We start from the raw sequence: 19,938 nt of genomic DNA, 5'->3' as shown, positions 1-19,938 counted from the left end.
ATTCCAGAAAAATTGCCAAGTGATTAGTATCTTAACTAGAATTAAGCACTCGCTTAAGCACTAGCGTTCCGCGTTCTTCGTGACAGCTTAGCCTTTGGGAAAGAGGCGGGCTCTCACAGCAAAAAGACCTTAACCTCAGCGTCCAAAATGATGGATTTGCCAGAATACAGTATTTTGAGCAAGTATGTTTACTGTTGTAAGACGTCTGTCCTTCCTAGCTACTTGTAAAGCCAAACACTCAACTTTGCAGGTCTGAATAAGCAATGACTGGTCATCTCTTGGACGCCCAAAGTTCGAGGTTTGTTTTGAAAGGTCAAGCTCTTGTGTCTTGAGTAGACAGACTGCATACTCGTGGCGCAAATAGAGTATAAGGGCCGGTTCTCACATGGCCCTGTGAAAAGCACATTGCACGGAAATATCTGAGAGATGAAACATTCACAAAACTTCAACAGATAAAGCCTTACTTGTAACGGACTCGTTACGATCACAAGATAACGTGATACTTGCCACTCAGAGGTGATGCTCATCCACAAGCCCTAACCCCCATTCTTCCCCCTCTCGGTATATCGCATTATCCTGGTTTTTTTTATTGCCCTGCATGGATACGTTCAAACAAGAGTGTTCTCGTGACTGGTACAGCGCCAACACAACATAAGCTGACATGGAGTATAAAGTGGAGTGCAATCTTTGGCTTGGAATCTTCGGCCGGGGGAATATGCGTGGTTAAAGTTGGGCTGTTATTGTTGGGCTATAAGGTTGGGGGATATTTTACGCAAATGCAAACGAATCGATAAAAAAACTCTACAACTTTAGCTTATACCTTTTTTCTCACAAAATTAACGGATATTTGTATAGCCATGACTGTCTTTGTTTTGTATTTTATATTCATCATAATTTTCACGCAACAACGATCCGGGTTGTAGTAATTATCATTCAGTACAAACATGTCAACATCTACGACAGTATAGGCGCGCCTGCACAGTTGAACGAGAGAAAATATTAGTGATCCTTGTTGTTTTAACCCTAAGAATGGCTGATGAAAAATCACCACTTTTGTCCTCGGGTAGTAATAAGCCAGTTGAAGTAGGATTTGAGCCAAATGAGGGTAATTCTTCTGCCTCAAGGTAAGTGAAGTATAACGGGATGTGTATAACAACAATACAGTCTCTGAATAACTGTATTACAGTATTCATTGGGGTACCTTTTAGCATTAAATTGAGATACACATTTAGTGTTTATACATGGGACATCGACACATGCAGGGTTATTGCAATTTTTTGTAGTGGAACAATGAGTTTTTAATAGACACTAAAGCTTCATAAAGATCACGTGCATTGATTTTCCGGCACTTTCATCTAAACGAAATGATGTGTATGTAAATAGTCGTCAAACGAGATTAGTGTTTATAGAATTATAGAAGCTCTAATATCGGAAAGTGTTGAAGGTGTAAACGTAAGTGTGACTCATAATTCTCCCACCTTTACTAAAAATTGAGGCTATGATCACGTAAATTTTAGCAATTCCCATTACCGCTAAAACCTATCAACCTCCACTGTGTGATTACGTAACGTAGCTTCATACAATATAGCAGGAGGTCGCAATAAGGCTTTAAACAAAGTGCATTTTGCTTTAAGAAAGCAGGGGGGGGGTACAGGGTGTGTGCGGATTCATAGTGAGTGGGTCAGTGTTGTAACACGCAAGCCTTTTTTTAAAATGGCCGGTTGATAGATACAGATTTTTAAAAATTTGTAAACAATTTCACTTCAGGTCCACCTCGGTAGAATGCAATGGCAATGTAGTCTGAATGTGTCAAATGCGCCTAAAATGCATGTGACTCACTGCAGTTGACGCATTTCTAAAATTAAACTGGTCAATTTCACAGTAAGCACTTTACGAACCCATACGAACCCTAAAATCTAACGTCGATCATTGTTAAATTTGTTTCTAGTGAAAAGAAAACCACCCCGAGAGTCCCCTTTCGGTCTCTGGTAGGTAAAAACTTAGTTGATATGTCATGATATAAGATACCAGCGATTCTGACTATTGCAGCGCGGAGCCGGATACATTAATTTCATCAGAGACAAATGGAAATGATGTAAACATTGAAATTTGAAATTGAAAACAATAAATACACCACAAACGTTTATAGGAACAACGCGATTATACTAACTAAATCATAATATTCTAGACCTGCATTATTATGAGATCTTTATAATTCGCATGTCAAGTGACCAATAAATCCTATTGACCTTATAATAAAATGAGGTGGAGTTTTTCCAGCTTGTCTTTGTTCAGATCTCCTCCAAGCGCTCCTAAATTGCTCCTCGACCGTTTTCTTTGATGACTGAACACACGGCCCCTCCCTGATTTAGCAATTTGTTTAAAAAAGCGACGTTTTCTAAAGGACAGGGATAAAAAAGGAGGTAATTTTCGTTGTTATGCAAAATTTCACGTCTGCATGTATCACGTTCTTGTGAAGCAAACTAGTCATGCATTCTAGCAAAATGTACGTCAGCTATCTATTCCGTAAGCGTAGATTCCTCTGATCTGTGCTCTGATACAGTATTTTCAAGATGGAGGAAAGAAGATTAGATATGATATGCATGGAATGTAAGATTGGCGTTCCAGATAGTGAACATCCTAAGAAAATTAACACTGGACTTTGACATTTTCAACAAGAATCTTTGTGTGGATATTTTTAATCAACCCCAGATTTCAAAGGATGCACTCCAAAGGCTGTTCCACATCAAAGACGTTCCTCGACCTCGTTCGACACTTTACCCCAACTGAAGTTGAATTTCCATGCGTTTGTCAAATCGTTTCAGATGCAAAATATTTGACAAAACTACGCGTTTGACTTCGCTTTGAATATTAAAGACTAGAGTACTTCCTTCCATTTTTTTAGCAAAATACGTTTATTTAATAGCAAAAAAAAACCCGTTGCAAGAGAGCCTTTAAAATAGAGTACGTCTTTCTCTTTTTTAGTTTAGATTTGCTGACACTACGGACAAGATGTTATTGGTGTTAGCAGTAATAGGCAGTTTCCTGTACGGCGTGGTATCACCAGCTCAGTTCATTGTATTCGGTTCGTTGACCGATGACTTTGTGGATCATACACTATGGTCTTTCAACGTGAGCGGTTACAATACAGAGGAGCCCGATCTTGAGGAATCTATGACCACCATAGCATACTGGTACATTGGAATAGCCATAGGAAATTTTGCTTTTGCCTGGATGGGGCTTGGTCTGTTCGGCGTGGTCTCGCAACGACAGGCGTATAAAATGAGGCTAGCGATGTTTCGAAATGTCATATATCAGGATATCGCTTGGTTCGATACACATTCAAGTGGCGAGCTTAATGTCAACCTTTCAGAGTATGTTTTTTTGTCTTTTTTTGTCACAATATTGACCATCTGTTTCTTTCAGTGTCTTGGAAAGTACTTAATAGGAAACACTGTGAAATTGCTGGGACACGAGTGTGCACGTAACTGGAACTCGTTTGAGTAGAACACCAGCTCGCGTTCGCGGATACACTTCATGGGAATGCCGGCTTGAGACGAAGATCAGAAGGAATTGTCCTGAACTTTCCCCTATACTTGCACCTAGGGGTGTATTAGGAGAGGGTAGAGGCTCCGGGTTTAGATCACCCCAGCTTGAATTTGAATTATTTTTCATTTATTTTATTTATTTTGCAGTGAAATCGACAAGGTTGCTGACGGTATAGGTTACAAACTGGGCAACATGGTGCAGAGTCTTGTATCATTCTTCGCTGGTTATATCATTGCCTTCGTTTATTGTTGGCGACTGTCGTTGGTATTGGCAGCGATGTTCCCCGTGATGCTCGTCCTTGGTTCGTCCATGTCAAAAGTAGGTTTAACCGCACCCCCTCCCCCCTGAACTGCTCGGCGCATTACAGTTTACGTTCGGTCAGTTGTCGATCACGAGGTTTGCTGCTGATTGCAAACACATATTTCTATTCAGATAAGTGCTAAGTACACAGCATTGGAGCTTGCCGCGTATGGAAAAGCTGGTCACGTTGCTGAACAAAGTATTTCGTCCATCAGAACTGTTGCAGCCTTTGGTGGAGAGCACAAGCAATCAGAATTGTAAGATCGTCCTTTTCATTTGTAAAAGTGCATCTAAGACACCCTTTTAGCTCCACATTTCACGGAGAACCTGGTTAGTTTAGACGTTTCTTGACTGGTTTTTTACCCAGGTATAACGAGCATCTCGGAGACGCGTGCAAGTTTGCCATAAAAAGAGGATTTTCTCTTGGGATTTTCATTGCGACATTTTTCTTCTGCATATATCTCAATTATGGGATCGCTATCTGGTGAGATTGCATCCATTGAAAATGTGGAAGGAGGTGGGGGTAATGTGGGTAGGGTAAGGTGGCTGCTGGGTGGTGGGAACAGATCAGTATCTCAAGGATAGGGTGATGTTTTCGCTCATTAGCATGACATCCTGAACGCAGGGATAGCGTTTAATTTTCATTCCATCTTTAATACCTAAGGTATTTAATACATCTGGTCAAAGATGGAGATGCGTCGCCTGGAGATGGTTTGACGGTAAGTTCTTGGCTGAAAGTTCACTTAGCTCATGTTCTGTCTTGTATAACCCAGACAATCAAAGCCTATCCATTCAGCTACGTAAAATAGGCATGCCACCCGAAGGATCAGACAAGAAGAAACCCATGTTAAAATGACCGTTCATCTTGGAAAGGACTTATTTTCCATGATATTTTCCAGGCATTTTTTGCCATCACATCAACGGCTGCAGTCCTGGGAATGACTGCCACAAGTGGTGAAGCTCTGGCCTCAGCCACCGCTGCTGGTCATGTGATCTTTGGCATCATTGATAGAGTAAGAAGATTATCCTCGTTGGGAGAAAGAGCTCGATTGCTGTATCTACAGCATGCAGTGGTCTTGATATCTTGCTCTGTTTTCTAGGAATCAAAAATTGATGCATCGTCAAACGCAGGACTAAAGCCGGTTATCGAGAAAGGAGAAGTCGAATTTTCTCATATAAACTTCGTTTATCCAACCAGAGAAACAGTGCAAGTGAGATATTGATATCCACCATGATCTTGGACTGAACTAAATTCCCATGTGTATGCATGTATTGTATAAACACGGTTTTTATTCCACAGGTTTTACAAAACTTCAGTCTGCAAGTTCCCAGTGGCAAGCGCGTCGCTCTGGTGGGCGAGAGTGGCTGTGGAAAAAGCACGATCGTGAAACTCGTGGAAAGGTTTTACGATCCTGTCGGAGGCGCCGTGTTTGTTGACGGACACGACATCAAGGATGTCAATGTAAGCCACTTGCGAAAATACATCGGCGTCGTCAACCAGGAACCGACGTTGTTTTCAACATCGATTGCCGAGAATATTGCATACGGGGCTGAGGGAGTCACGCAACATCAGATCGAAGAGGCAGCGAAGATGGCAAATGCTCATGATTTTATCACAAATTTTCCACGGGTATCAATGCATGATTTATTATAACAGCCATCGTTTCTTTCTTTCTTTCTTTCTTTCTTTCTTTCTTTCTTTCTTTCTTTCTTTCTTTCTTTTATCTCTTATGCTACTTACTCTTATACGTGTTTTCATCAAGGGTTATGAAACTGAATGTGGTGAACGAGGAGCGAAGATGAGCGGAGGTCAGAAGCAAAGAATAGCCATAGCAAGAGCTTTGGTAAGAAATCCGAAGATCTTATTGCTGGATGAAGCTACGTCCGCCTTGGATTCCGAGAGTGAAGCTGTTGTACAGGAAGCTCTGGATAGAGTGAGTATGAATATATCCTACTGATGATTTGGGGGCAAACAAATCAGTCTTGGTCCGCGATCTTATCTGCATTATTGACATGAATATCACAAAACAATTTTAAATATTTACCTTGAAAGTGAAATCTTCCATGACAGGCTGGTGAAGGACGAACCACGATCGTTATTGCCCATCGCTTGTCCACCATAAAAAACGCTGATATCATTGTAGCACTTAGAGAAGGACAAGTCGCTGAGAAAGGCACACATGATGAATTGATGGCTCTCGATGGACTTTACAGTTGCCTAGTGAAACAACAGGTGGGCATTAAAATAGGCGTTCAAATACAACCAAATGATTAAGAAAATCGCACAAGTCTCGTAGTTTCTTGGAAACACATATATACCGGCCTTTCTTGGCTTTTCTATAGAGAACAACTGATATACTGTACAAAAAAAGACAGCCATACACAAAAACCATACTCAAAAAACAACCTATCCTTTTATAACCTATAAATTTCGTCCTACTTAACAAATGAAATCAACTGGTTGCGTCTTAGGGCACCCCTCAGGAGGGTGAGGATGAAGACGATGATGATTACGATGATGATGTTGCAGACGAACGCGAGTTCAACACAGGTATTGCAATCTTTGAACGTGTAAACGAAAAATCTAGTTGCAAAAAATGAACTTTACTATCGGACACTAAATTTCTAACATGTCAGTTTCCTGTTCGACAATTTAGGCGGAGCATTCCAATTACAGTCGCTTGGGTCTGCCTCCACCGCGGAATATCGTTCAAAGAAGACACACGTATGTATAATCGGATGCATGCTTCACCAGGCAATGCAACATCACTTGAAACTAAAACAACTCTTCGAAGTAAATTATAGCGAAACGAATAGTTGAGGAGAGAGGAAACCAATCAGTCTGAATTCATTCAGCTTAGCCCCTTTTAAGATGATATTGATGATGTTGTTTGGTTTTCTTCTTCTGGTCTAGAATAAAATTCAATCCATCGTTGAAATCATCCAGCTTCCCCTCTTCGTACTTCAAATAAGCTGAACGGGAATGATTAATCCAGTGGATTTATCCATTAATCCATTTCAGAGTTCACTCTGTTATATTCCAACAGAGATTGATCTTATTCTTCACAGGCTGACGAGGAGGTAATCCCTTCGGTGCCATTTTCGACGATATTGAAAATGAACGCTCCAGAGTGGAAGGATCTGATCATCGGCTGTATTGGTGGTGGCGTTTGGGGATCTTACCCGTTCCTATACGGCATTGCATTCGGGTTCATTTTTGATGTAAGTTTTTGAGATGATATGAGCATAGGAACAACACGATTCGAGAAGTATTGATGAAAGACACACGCCCGATATATTAACAACAGTATATACTCCATGATTCTCAGGCTTTTGGGAGAAATACAACGGATGAAAAGCAACGAGACGAGATGGACGATGATGCCATAAAGTTGTTGATATTCTACATAAGTATTGCTGTGGGAATAGGCTTTGGGGCATTTTTAAAGGTACGTTTCGAGATTTGGGAGAGACTCGGTGTGGCCATAAATGAAATTTCATCGCCTCAGCAATGACATGTATCGTTTAATATAGGATTGGTATTTATCAAGAGCTGGTGAACCGCTGACACAAAGCTTAGAAAACTTTCCTTTTAGCTTACTTAAGACAGGCAAGTGTTCTGCGCATGCTATTTCACCGCGAGATATTTCTCTCAACGATATTTAATACATGGAAAATCATGTCTTTCATAAACTGACGACACTACCCTTCCCTGCGGTACGTTTGTGAGGGAAACATTCTTCTCCTTGATAAGACTTGAGACTGACCAACAAACGATCCGCCTTGCAATTTGATTCAATTATGAAATAATATTTAGGAAGCATCCTATTTTGACGACCCCTCTCATGGCACTGGAGCCATATGCGAAACATTGGCTGTTGAAGTATCAACCATCAGAGGTGTAAGTTGATCTACCTTGAAAATATACGATACCTCCAACCTCCACAGCGATGATCCATCGTCTGGGTGCTCCCCCCCCGCGTTACTGTGAGACGTTTCTCTCCCCCCCCGCGTTACTGTGAAACGTTTCTCCTCCCTGCGTTACTGTGAAACGTTTCTCCCCCCCACGTTACTGTGAAACGTTTACCCCCCCTGCGTTACTGTGAAACGTTTCTTTCCCCCCGCGTTACTGTGAAACGTTTCCCCCCCCGCGTTACTGTGAAACGTTTCCCCCCCCGCGTTACTGTGAAACGTTTCCCTCCCCCCCGCGTTACTGCGAAACGTTTCCAACTCATGTGTTCCACATTTCCTACCGATGTGTTTAGGCGACTGGACCTCAGCTTGGCATGGCAATTGGAGCCTTTGTTTCTGTCGTGGGTGGAATTGTCGTTGCCTTCACTGGGTCTTGGAAATTAACACTCGTTATGTTGGCTTTCATGCCGATGTTGTTCATAGGCGGAAAACTAACGAATCGATTGGCGATGACGGGAGGGAAGAGAACTATTCAACAGGTAAAACGATTACCTCGGCAGGACAGGTAGGTTTTTTGTGAAAATGATATTGCTCTAATACGGACATCTCTCCAATGCAACCCGCTTTCCAATAGTGTTCGCACCATTTGGATAACAATATCTTTAAAATACAAAAATCTTTTTAATACAACCACCTCTGAAGTACATGCATCTCTTGGATACGAACGATTTTCTAATAGACATCTGACCATTACAGACACCTCTTTAATATAGGCGTTTCTCTAATTCGAAAACCTTTTAATACATACATCGCCCAAATACAAAACACCCCTGATACAGACATCTCTATCTATGTTTAATTTTAAATACTATGTTTATAGTATTTAGAATTAAACATAGATAGAGATGTCTGTATCAGATTAAACATAGATAGAGATGTCTGTATCTGTAAACATAGATAGAGATGTCTGTATTTAGATATAGACATATACATAGAGATGTCTGTATATGTCTATATCTAAATACTATGTATCTATGTTTAATTCTAAATACTAATTTTGCCATCTTGTGTACACTTCAGATTAATAACTGCTTACTGTAAATATACTACAATAAAAATAACCACCTGTCTCGATTAGCCCTTAAGGTTACTTATAGGTGGTTATGCACATAATACTACTGTTATAAAAAAGCTTATTAATTTTGTAGAAAATTGTTGTATCTTTTGTGTGCAAAATATATTCTATTCTATTCTATTCTATTCTATTCTATTCTCTTTAATACATCATCATTTGTGCAACACAGACATTTCTCTAATACAGCTACCACCTTAATACTCCTGCTCCTAATACAAACGTCACCCTTTTCATCAATATGGAAAGCTCTAATACCGACACCCCTCTTGTTCTGTCTTATACCTCTTGAATATTGAATATATCTTTCTCCAATCTCTGTGATATTTTCATTCCTCTTAGGTAGCGGAAGAGACACTTTCAAACATTCAAACTGTGGCATGTTTGGGAAAAGAGGATGAGTTCTTTGAGAGATATCGTGCTGCCCTGTACGAGCCATACAGGTACAAAAAAACAAAGGCAGTTTAAGTGTTATCCGGCAATCAATATTCGTAGCATTATCTGTAGTGGGCAGGGATGTTTTATTTCATCCATCAAGACTGCCCCCGCATATAGTTTTCGAACGACTTACATTTGTGTAATTACCAACAGGAAGGCCAAACTTACAAGCCAATTTTCAGGCATAGCGACCGGTTCAATGATGGGAACGATTGCGATAGCAGATGCTGTTGTGTTTCGATATGGTGGTTACCTTATCATGGCAGGTGATGTCACCGTTAAAGAAATGATGACGTAAGCATTCATCTGACGTACACATGAGTTACACAACAGGCATACACAAAACCATGTACTAGTGTACTAGAATTCTCGTAGAGATAAGATCATGAAGAAAATGGTACCCCATTAACTCTAACCATTATTTCCCTAGCCATATACCAATAGTCATTCTTCCTTATAACGTGCATAACAGACTAGACGTCTAAACCAATGAAATGTTACGAGTTGAATTTCATTAAATTTCCTTTGCACAGATCAGTCGTCACCGTTCTTTTAACGGCCATTATGATTGGTCAGGCTGTTTCAGCTACGCCAGACTACGCAAAGGCAAAGCGTGCAGCCGACAGAGTCTTCCACCTGCTTGGCAGTGTTCCAAGCATTGATAGTTATTCTGATGTCGGGGAGAAACCGGTAAGAGAGATTCAGTCCAAAAAGGAAGGTTATAAGACACAGAATGAGGGAGTGGGGGCAGAAGTGATGGGTGTAGTCCTCATGGAATGTAAAATAGGGGGGTGGAGGCAGTAGTGATAGGCGTGGGGTTCGTGTAATGTAAAATAGGGAAATGGGGGCAGCAGTGATGGGTGTATATAGTCTTCATGTTATGTAAAATAGAGGAGTGGGGCAGTGGTGATGGGCGTGGTTATCATGAAGTTTTAGAACAGAACAGGTGGATGGCCGACGTTAATTTTATGTTATGGCAGATGATTTAAATTGTTAGGAGAGGAAATATAAGGGTCAACTAAACTATCTTTCAGGGTTCCTGCAAAGGTGAAATTGAGCTTGCAAATATTCGCTTCCGGTACCCAACCCGACGTGATGTAAAAGTAATGAGAAAGTTCACAATGGCTGTTAAACCTGGACAAACTGTAGCATTGGTCGGTACGAGTGGGTGCGGCAAGAGCACAACAGTGTCATTGGTTGAACGCTTGTACGATATCAATTCAGGATCGTTGGTAAGAATGACCTTGGTCAGGACATAATATCGATCTACATATCTGCCAGTAAACTTACTCAATTATGTGAATTTATGAAAGCGCAAGTGTGTTAATACCTCTGGGGTTTCCTAATTCATGCAGGTGTCTAAATATTGTCTCAGTTGTACGTGGGAATGAAGATTGCTTCCACACATGTACATGCACTCTCCCAAACATGGCCATATTACAATAGTCCTTTATTTAGTAGTTTCACTCATGTTTAGATGATCGACGGCAATGATGTCCGGGAATTAAACGTGAAATGGCTTCGCAGTCAGATTGGCATCGTTTCACAGGAACCCGTGTTGTTCGATCGATCAATTAGAGACAACATTGCTTACGGAGATACCACAAGAAGCTTCAGCGATAAAGAAATTGAACAGGCTGCAAGATCTGCAAACATTCACGATTTCATCTCATCACTACCAAATGTAATGATCAGTGACTACTTCCAGTTCTGAAACAACTGTTAACAGAATAGTCATGAGTGCAGATTAATGAACTCATTTCACTTAGTCAGCAAGTAGAATGAACTAGCTTCTCTTAGATCAGAATTACTGCCAGTTCCTCATACGCCGATGCTGAATAATAACGCACAATTCATTGCAGGGTTATGACACGATCGTTGGCGATAAAGGAACTCTGATATCAGGTGGACAGAAACAAAGAATCGCCATTGCCCGAGCTTTGATTCGTGATCCTAAAATACTTCTGCTGGACGAAGCCACCTCGGCCTTGGACACTGAGAGTGAAAAGGTAAAAGATAACAATCTATTGATCTCCTCCAATGAACAGCAATGAACCCAGGGAAAAGATTTTGCGTCTGAGAATAGTTCATGGGGACCCTGTCAGTTGTGTTCCACTTACAAGCGATCTAATCTCTCTCCAGGTTGTACAGGAAGCTTTAGACAAGGCAAGCATTGGTCGTACAACACTAATCATAGCTCATCGTCTCTCAACAATCCACCACGCTGACTCCATTGTCGTTATTCGCAAAGGAAGAGTTGTTGAGCGGGGAACACACCAACAGCTCCTGGCCTTGAAGGGAATATATCATGCACTACATAATGCACAATCTCTGGCTGGAGAATAAATACGCATTGAGAATGAATTGATTTGAGGGTATTTATCATGACATTGAGTATGGGGCACTCACACAGCGAGACCCCTGAGAAATCTTACTGAGGGAGGGAGCCCAGCCCCAACCCCCCGGAGAACTTTTAATTTCCAGAGATATACTTATACCCCCTCTCAAAAGAGAAATGGGTCTATTCAATTATTTTAATGTGCAATGTAAATGTACTTATAGCACTAGTTTTCAATTAATGGCATCAAATTTTCCAGAAACCGCGCTTATTCATTTATATATTCCATACACAATTTTCAATTTGTTGTAAGCGTACTGATAAATTCCTTTTTGTTGTGTTTTAAAAAAGATAAATACCTTTTGTTGTGTCTTGAATAAAATAAATTGCATTGCTTTTTTATGTACAAGTTTTCAATTCAAACAATCCTCCTACATTTTGACAATTTAATTACTTGTTGTTAAACACCGGATAGATAAAAGGAGGGGATCATGAAAAACCTCATATTTATTCCAAAACAATTCACCCACTGGGCTGATATGATGGTTATCCAAAGCAAAAGTGTTGGTCAGTATTCACTAGACCCTCACTATTCTCCATATAATTGCTACAATGGTGAGTCAAGTGGTTTCAACAACACCTGACCATCAAAAGGCAAAGCATCCAGCTGACAGACTCTTCAACCTTCTTGGAAGCGTTCCAAGCATCTACAGTAGTTCTGATGTGGGAAGAGAGAGAATCTCTTCCGAAAAGGGAGGTTATAAGCAGCTGAATAGACAATTAGACAAAGCAACTATTTCTACCCAGAAACTAAGCTAGAGTTAGTGAATCTCTGGAGACCCAAAGAAGTGAATTCTTTGTTATTTAATTCGTGCATTCCGATTCGTCTATTAGTTAACGTTACATATAACACGTGCAAAGCTTTCCAACTGAATTTGTTACAAATCATAGGCAACAATTGCAATATTTATACGTCATTTACCATTTTTAACACCAATACAGACTATAAAACATAAAGAACAACCCGTACCTTCGTGCATACTTTCATAAACACTATAAAGTTCATACTAGAAGTTATATAAGTTCGTTGCTTTACAAAGTTTCAATTTCACATTTCACACTTTTTATTCTTGCAATTTTCCCGCCGCAGAAATTTCGAGTTCCCCACGCGCGTGATCCACGATTTGAAATTCGTTTTCAAAGTATGAGGAATTCACACCAATGTAACACAATGTTCATTCTTTCATTTTAGTTGCCAAGTTTAGTTCAGTAATTTTGCATTAACTGAAATAGCCACTTGCCTTTCGTCCCCCGGGGATTTCCCAGAGAAAGTGGAATCCTTTTTGACAAGATTTTTTAAAGGTTTTTCAGTTCACAATGCCAAATGCAAAATAGACAGATCATTCAATTCTTTTAATGTCCAAAAGTTTCACTATTTTTAACCAATTTTTACATCATTTTATACACAGACCGCGCGCTCCCAATGCAATATTATTGTATGCATTACCAATAAATAACTTTATTTAATTGCCATGAACAGTGTTGTTGCTTTACACAAGCCTTTCCCACCCAGGACCCAAGGTTACACTCCTGTTTTCTAAGACCTTCCGTAGAATGCACCCACTGAATTGGAGGTGAAAAACATCTTCTTAGAGTTTATATGTTTACAAATTGTTTTACTTCACTTTGGAAGGGATCTCTGCGTTATACTTTGAAGCAGAATGTAGTGAAACCTCGCACACCCTGGTGTAACCATTTAGAAAACAGGTGATAATGGAGGGGATTCAAACTCCATCATATCAGTACAAGTGTAGATGATATTGCTTCACACAGAGGGAAGCAGCACGTAATTTAAAAAAATGATGAAAAATTGCATTATGTTACTCGATCTTTGCGCGTTTTTTGCGTTTTATAGCGTTTTCAACGGCTCTTAGTTCTCGCAAGAGTTCCTCGCGCCGGCTGGACCCGCCCGTAGGCGACTTCGAACCATTCCGACTCGTGCTAGTCTTTTCTGACGTTTTTTGCGCATGATCGTCCGCGCGATGATTGCCCGATTCGCTCTGATCACGTGTGCGCTTCCGCGGGTCACCGGTTTGTTTACGTGGTTGCTCCCGTGACTGATCACGTAAATGTTCTCGTTGTGATTGTTCCCGATGATCACGTGTGTGTTCCCGATGATCACGTGATTGCTCCCTGCGATCACGTGACTGTTCTCTGTGATCACCCGACTGTTCACGTGTCTTGTCGCGTGACTCGTATTTCGAACCGGAACTACTGATATGGTTGATTTTCGAACTGGAACTTTGTTCGCCAGCTCGAGATGACGATGCGTGACTCGGGCGGTTGGACGCATGATTGTCTCTGGATGAACTAGAATGCACGGCGCTGCTTTTTGACAGACTAGTGGAATGCCCGGGCGAGGGCTGTTTGGATCGTGACTGCTTCCTGGGATCGGATTGCTTTTGAGAATCGGAATGTTTGCGTGTATCGGATTGCTTTCTAGGATCCGATGATCTCCGGGAATCTGATGACTAAATAAAAATGCGGGTACTTAGTATTTTGCGGACTAAAGAGTAATGAATGCAGAAGCCAGATGTACATACGTACCTTTGATGATGATGTAGACTTGGACGATCTATGTTCTTCATGTTTTTCTCTATCTCTATCAACCTCCACAGCTCGTGAAGATGATTTATGCGCAGATCGCTCATCCCTAGGTGCATGAGAATCTTCCTCCATTTTCCCTTCATTTTCTTCCTCGCTCCCAGACTCCGATTCGCTTTCGCTGCTGCTCTCCTCGCTTTCACTCTCCTCGCTCGAACTTTCTTCGCTCGAACTACCACTTTCTTCATCAACATTCATCTTTTCATCTTCATCGTCATCGGAAATATCTTCTATTTTGCTCTCTCTCCTCGCCGGCTCCGGCTTTTTACCGACATCCGACTGAATTAGTGAAAGAGGAGAAAATAAGAATACAATCTAAGACTCGTGAATGTGAATGCGAACAGCCAGAATTATTATATTACCTTTTTTCCAACTTCATTCTCACCAACTTCCATCTTTTCCACTTTGTGTTGTTTCTTTTTCTTTTCATCATCTTCTTCGTCCTCATTGTCCTTAGAATCGCTTCCACTTTCATCACTATCACTTTCATCATCATCATCGTCGTCGCTACTCTCGCTATCACTGCTGGCAGAGCTGATCGGACTCGCGTCGCGGACCGTCGGAATCTTCGCCTCTGAACTCGCTGCCCGCGACCTGGAATGTGAACCCATTTATAACCGAATTTGAGTATAACAATCTCACTCACAAGTAAAACATTCATCCAGAAAAATACTTACGAAGACTCTTGTTTTTCTACTTTCTCCTATAAGAAAAAGGGAGCGTAGTTTATTATTACCGTTGTTCTGATCCACTTCCGCTACCTTTACCTTTGGTTGACCTACCGCGCTCGTGATTGGCTAATTTGATAGAGTTATCGCATTCGATTGGTTCATGTTCCCTCAAAGGTAGCCGTGGTGGACGTAAGTCAAATTTATACCTCGTACGAAGTCTCATGCACAAAGCCTACCTTAATCTCAGATGACTTGGATTTCACATCAGGCTTTTCAAGCCCTGGCTTGTAACTACGTTGAGTTTCACGGGGTGGTGAAATATCAACAGCTTCGATCACCGGTTTCTTGCTAGGCTTTGACTCAACACTAAACAAAAGACGAAGTTAAGCTTTCATAAACACTTGCGTTCTTTGCTCTGATTTCCTCCATTTGAGAGATGTGAACGCGCGAATAGTTATGAAAGCTATGATGTATCAGTGCTCTTACTTAAACATCAGTAACTTATTTGCTCGTTCACATCTATCAAAAGCCGAAAGTCACATCTGAAATCGAAACGGGGGGGGGGGAAGGCAAGTGTAAACGGGCCTCACAGAGCAAAAATCGGCCTGAAGTAGCTACTCACTCGATTGACTTATCTTTACGGCTTTTATCCTCCTCGCGCTTGGCTCTTGGAGGGGAGACATTTGTTGCCACGATTTCGGGAATTTCACTTTGCGGAAGCGAAGGCGATGCGATGCTTTTTCTTTCCTCATCACCAGCCTCTTCCTCTTCGTCCGATGAGCTGCTCTCCGAGTCCTCGCTAGCTTCGGATTCCGTCGCCGAATGCTTCGAGTGTTCGGAACTCTTCGACTTCGACGGCGAAGGAGAACGCGAGCCGGACTGGGAACTAGACTGCGAGGAAGATGAAGAAGACTGAGACGAGGTCGACGAAGATCGCCTTCGGGTTTTGGGCGACGGCGCCCGACGCCATGGGTCGACCCATTGATCGCCTGATTGACCGAATCTTGTGGTTGTCTTTGTGACCTAGGTAAGAATAAGGCGATAATATCAGTGAGGATTTAGATGGATACATAGTTGGAACCAGTGGTGGAAATATAAGGGACGCGGAGGGCAGGGTGTACACCTCTGTGACTTCGTCATCACGCATTTTTACCTCAGCAGCGGCCGCGGCAAGCTGTCGTCTTCTTTCTTTCTCTTTCTCCCGATCTTTTTCTCGATCTTTTTCTTCTTTCTCTCGCTGTGTTTCCTGTTCTTTCTTCTCTTTTTCCTCTCTTTCCTTCGTTCTTATCTTCTCCTTCTCTCGTTCTTTCTCTCGTTCCTGTTCGCGAAGTTTCTCCTTCTCAACTTCCCGCTCCTTCTCACGACGTCGACGATCATCCTCTTTCCTGTAAAGGAAGAAGAAATACCAAATTTGATCTGGGCATCTCAGAGCAACAAGGAGGAACTTCTGTGGTACACAGGGGATATCTTACCGATCCGGGGACCCTGATTGCTCCCGTCGTTTTCTCTTGTCTTTTTCCTAATTAACATAAAGAGCGATGTTTCATTTAACCACCGGCACGAACTGATCTACAACATACCTGGATGAAATACGAGTTATCACTCCGATCACAACTTTTCGTTTACGTCATCATCATTGATCTTATGATAGCCTGGATGCTACTATACGCATCACAAACTGCACCAGAACAAACAAACGTCCAACGACCAACAACCAGAGAAATCTCTGCAAACACACGTTAATCATCCTCACCTTAGCTGTTCTGTACGCTGACTCATCACTTGGTCTCGACCGTGAGTCGCCTTCTCTTCCTCGTCGCATTTGATCATCCTGCGACATTGTCCTTTCTTTCTTTAGTAATTTATTCCGTAGATCACGTGCCTCCCTGCGCACGTTCTCCTTGTTCCCTTCCTGCTCTCGTATATCAACAGTTATCCCCAAAGTCATCTTCTTCTGTTCAAACTCCGCGTCAGAACCTCGCTTCTCTTGTGCAAGTTTCTTACGCTGAAGAAAAATGTTTTAAGAACAGATTCAAATCTATGCCAGAGCTGATTCAACAACATGAATCAAGCCTTAATTGCAAAGAATGCAAACATTCAGGGGCCAGTTGTATCAAGCCCGTTTAGCTTAAACGGTGGATAAGTCAAAATTAAATAACACTCTTACATCTCTCTTGAATGAGTCAACAGTATCTTTGACATTAGACAGTATCTTTGTATTAAGGTTAAAAACATTTAGTTTGCTTCTTGAATAAAACGATAGACTTTCTTTTGTATTTTGAACTTAACCACCGTTTAAGTTAAACGGGCTTGATACAACCGGCCCCAGCACTGCACAGCGAACTCTACACATGTATTTTTTTGCACACCTCTTTTGCCAACCGCAGTCCTTTCTCCCAGGGGGATTCTTTTGTAGTTCGCAACAGCCGTTCTGTCGCAAGGCGTTCACTAGGTGTGGTCACCTGAAAATGTCGCGTGTTGAATTAAAGCAACAGTTTGTTCCACATCATGGTGCAGACAGGAGTTTGTTTTTTACCGTATTATCCTCACGAGGTTCCTCCGGGTAGATCTGTGTCGGAGATTGTGGCCTGGCGTGTTTCTCATCAGTTGTCTGGGTCTTTACATTTGGTTTTGGGTACATACCAGGTACAGGTAACATCACATAGGAACCTGCAAGAGAAAAATTATTGTACTAAGGCAATAAAGAACTCCCTTAGGTCAAACTCTCCCCTCTTCCCTCCTTAAAATCCCCCAACCTCTCCACGCTGACTTCTCCCTTAACTCCCTTAACTTTTCTTAAGATGAAAGTTGAAATTAAACCATAGCTGAAACTCCTCTATTATTAACAAATGTGGTATAAAAACTGCCTAAAATGGACAAAACACTTCTCGATGTTTCAACCTGAGGGCCTTCGTCAGGAGGTGAGAACTCCACTATTATTAAGCTTACCTTTGTCATTTTGACCAGGATGGAGGAACCTGCAACCCATTCCCCAGGCGCAGCTGCCGTTACTACTGTAGTATCTGCAAAGTTTTCTTTGCGTAAAATCTAAGAATTCACCAAGAAGAAAGTGAGACAAAATGTATGACTATGTACCCCATCAAACAGAGAACACAGCCTGTGTCTAATCAGGTGCTTTTTATTGATGTTTTACCTTGTTGTCCTGGTTCATATACTTCACCCTCTTCAAGTTCACCCTCCTAACACATGAACAAAAACAAGAATCTATTAACTTCATGCCATACTAAGCAAGCTGATATAAATCCTACTCTATCACAACACACCTTTGTGACTTTACCATCTTGTTTTCCTTTATCCTAAATTTAAATACATTGAATATTTCTTTAATGAAACCATTATGGCCGGTTGTTATTTGAAACATTATTATAATCTCACCTCATCATCTGATAATATTTCACCTTCTTCACCTTCCTCCTGGATTTCCCCATCTTCAACATCGCTCTCTTTCATTTCTCCCTCCTCCGTATCGCTTACTTCTCCTTCCTCCGTAGGTTTCTCTGCATTGCTTAGTTTCACTTCCCCTTCTTCCATCACTTTCCCCAATTTGTCACTTAGATTGTTGATTTCCGCAGCCGTCGGTTGTTCCACTTCCAATTGTTTTTCTTCGGGAAGTTCACCCTCTTCCTCGTCATAGTCTATGTGATATAATACCATAAGGCATGTTAGGTATGAAAATACTACCTACCAAGAACAATAGAAAGAGTCACTCAGTCATATCTTGTAAGGATATCAAAGGATACAAAGGAATGTTAGTTTAATTATGATTACACTTCACAAACGTTCGGTCTAAATACATGGGAAAACATATGGTATGGCTTGCTATTCCCTAATCCTCACTTATAATGATAGCCAAACTCTAAACAACCCACCTAACTCTCCTTCATCTCCATCATCAAGGCCACTATCTTTCAACGAAGACTTTCCAACATCCTTAATTAAGCTATGACCATTTTTGTTAGAAAGTTTCTCAGGATTAGCTTCCATCGCAACACAATTTGTCACACCTTGTTCCAATAGTTCAGACATCTTGGATTGTTTCCTGCAATTTAGAATAATTCACCCCAGGAACTTTAAAACTCACTACCATTGACAGGTTGGTGTAAAGAACACATTTATCATTACATCTTAAAATTCATAAAGCAGTTTGTGAAAGTTGAAAGGATTTGAACTCTGGCATTGAACACTGGACAAAACTTGTATCATCAAGGGGAACATAGTATAATAATAATAATAATCAAAGAGAAGACCCTTGTTCTGCTTCTACAAAACTATTGTATTTATATTAAGTTAAGGAAACAAACTCGCCGGGTGTGGATGGTACATACACTTGAGATTTTTCAACGTGAAAATAAAGGAACTAATTGCAAGTCAAATTTCTACTCCACGTTACGAGATTAACCCTCGATCATCTTTTATGTTTCTTACGGGGGTAAACTCGAGAATGAAGTTCATATTTGCATGATTTGGAATACAAAACAAAATTACATATACATTTTAAGTACAAAATTTCTCTTCACACGGAGCCGTTCTCACCTTTCCTTCTTTGCCAACTATTGAAGAATGGTTGAGTTATTTTTTAAGGCCAACAAAATACTTCAAGGTAAAAATAAGACAGGTTTTTTTATGACATTCGAAATGGCCGCAAGCTCCATCTGCACGCCATTTTCCTTGCAAACGTGCGGAATGACAATACAAAATTCGATCACTCAAAATGAGAACGCTCATCGTCCGGGTTATGCCGAAGTATGGCCGAAGTTAGGTCAAAACGTAATTAAATTATTTAAAATTGTTGGTTTTCTTACAAATTGAAGAAAGATAGATTAAGAAAGGTATACTCATGATTAAAGATTTAATCTGAAATACGTTTTTTGCAGTCAAAGGAGTAAAATTACAATTGTGCCATTCCAATGGAA

General features: G+C 41.0%; 1 protein-coding gene and 1 pseudogene across 1 annotated transcript; one reads left to right on the top strand and one right to left on the bottom strand.

Annotated features, from left to right (window-relative positions):
- The first annotated feature begins 925 nt into the window (after positions 1 to 925).
- LOC114532608 lies at positions 926 to 12,015 on the top strand (annotated as a pseudogene).
- A 1,144-nt stretch (positions 12,016 to 13,159) lies between these two features.
- Positions 13,160 to 19,696, bottom strand: LOC114532643 (zinc finger CCCH domain-containing protein 18-like). Its single transcript, XM_028554191.1, has 17 exons — positions 19,559 to 19,696; positions 18,895 to 19,064; positions 18,401 to 18,660; positions 18,289 to 18,321; positions 18,159 to 18,204; positions 17,954 to 18,052; positions 17,541 to 17,674; positions 17,374 to 17,466; positions 16,758 to 17,009; positions 16,477 to 16,523; positions 16,158 to 16,389; positions 15,627 to 16,027; positions 15,241 to 15,370; positions 15,011 to 15,036; positions 14,696 to 14,927; positions 14,277 to 14,612; positions 13,160 to 14,200 (listed from the first exon to the last, which is right to left on the bottom strand). The coding sequence occupies exons 2-17, from the start codon at positions 19,049 to 19,051 to the stop codon at positions 13,550 to 13,552; spliced, it is 3,129 nt and encodes a 1,042-aa protein (XP_028409992.1). The 5' UTR covers positions 19,052 to 19,064; positions 19,559 to 19,696; the 3' UTR covers positions 13,160 to 13,549.
- Between the last annotated feature and the right edge of the window lie 242 nt (positions 19,697 to 19,938).

The sequence above is a fragment of the Dendronephthya gigantea genome, unplaced genomic scaffold (assembly GCF_004324835.1).
Source record: "Dendronephthya gigantea isolate DGI-Jeju-01 unplaced genomic scaffold, DenGig_1.0 000080F, whole genome shotgun sequence".
Lineage (NCBI taxonomy): Eukaryota > Metazoa > Cnidaria > Anthozoa > Malacalcyonacea > Nephtheidae > Dendronephthya > Dendronephthya gigantea.
This window is presented reverse-complemented; position numbering and strand designations above follow the sequence as displayed.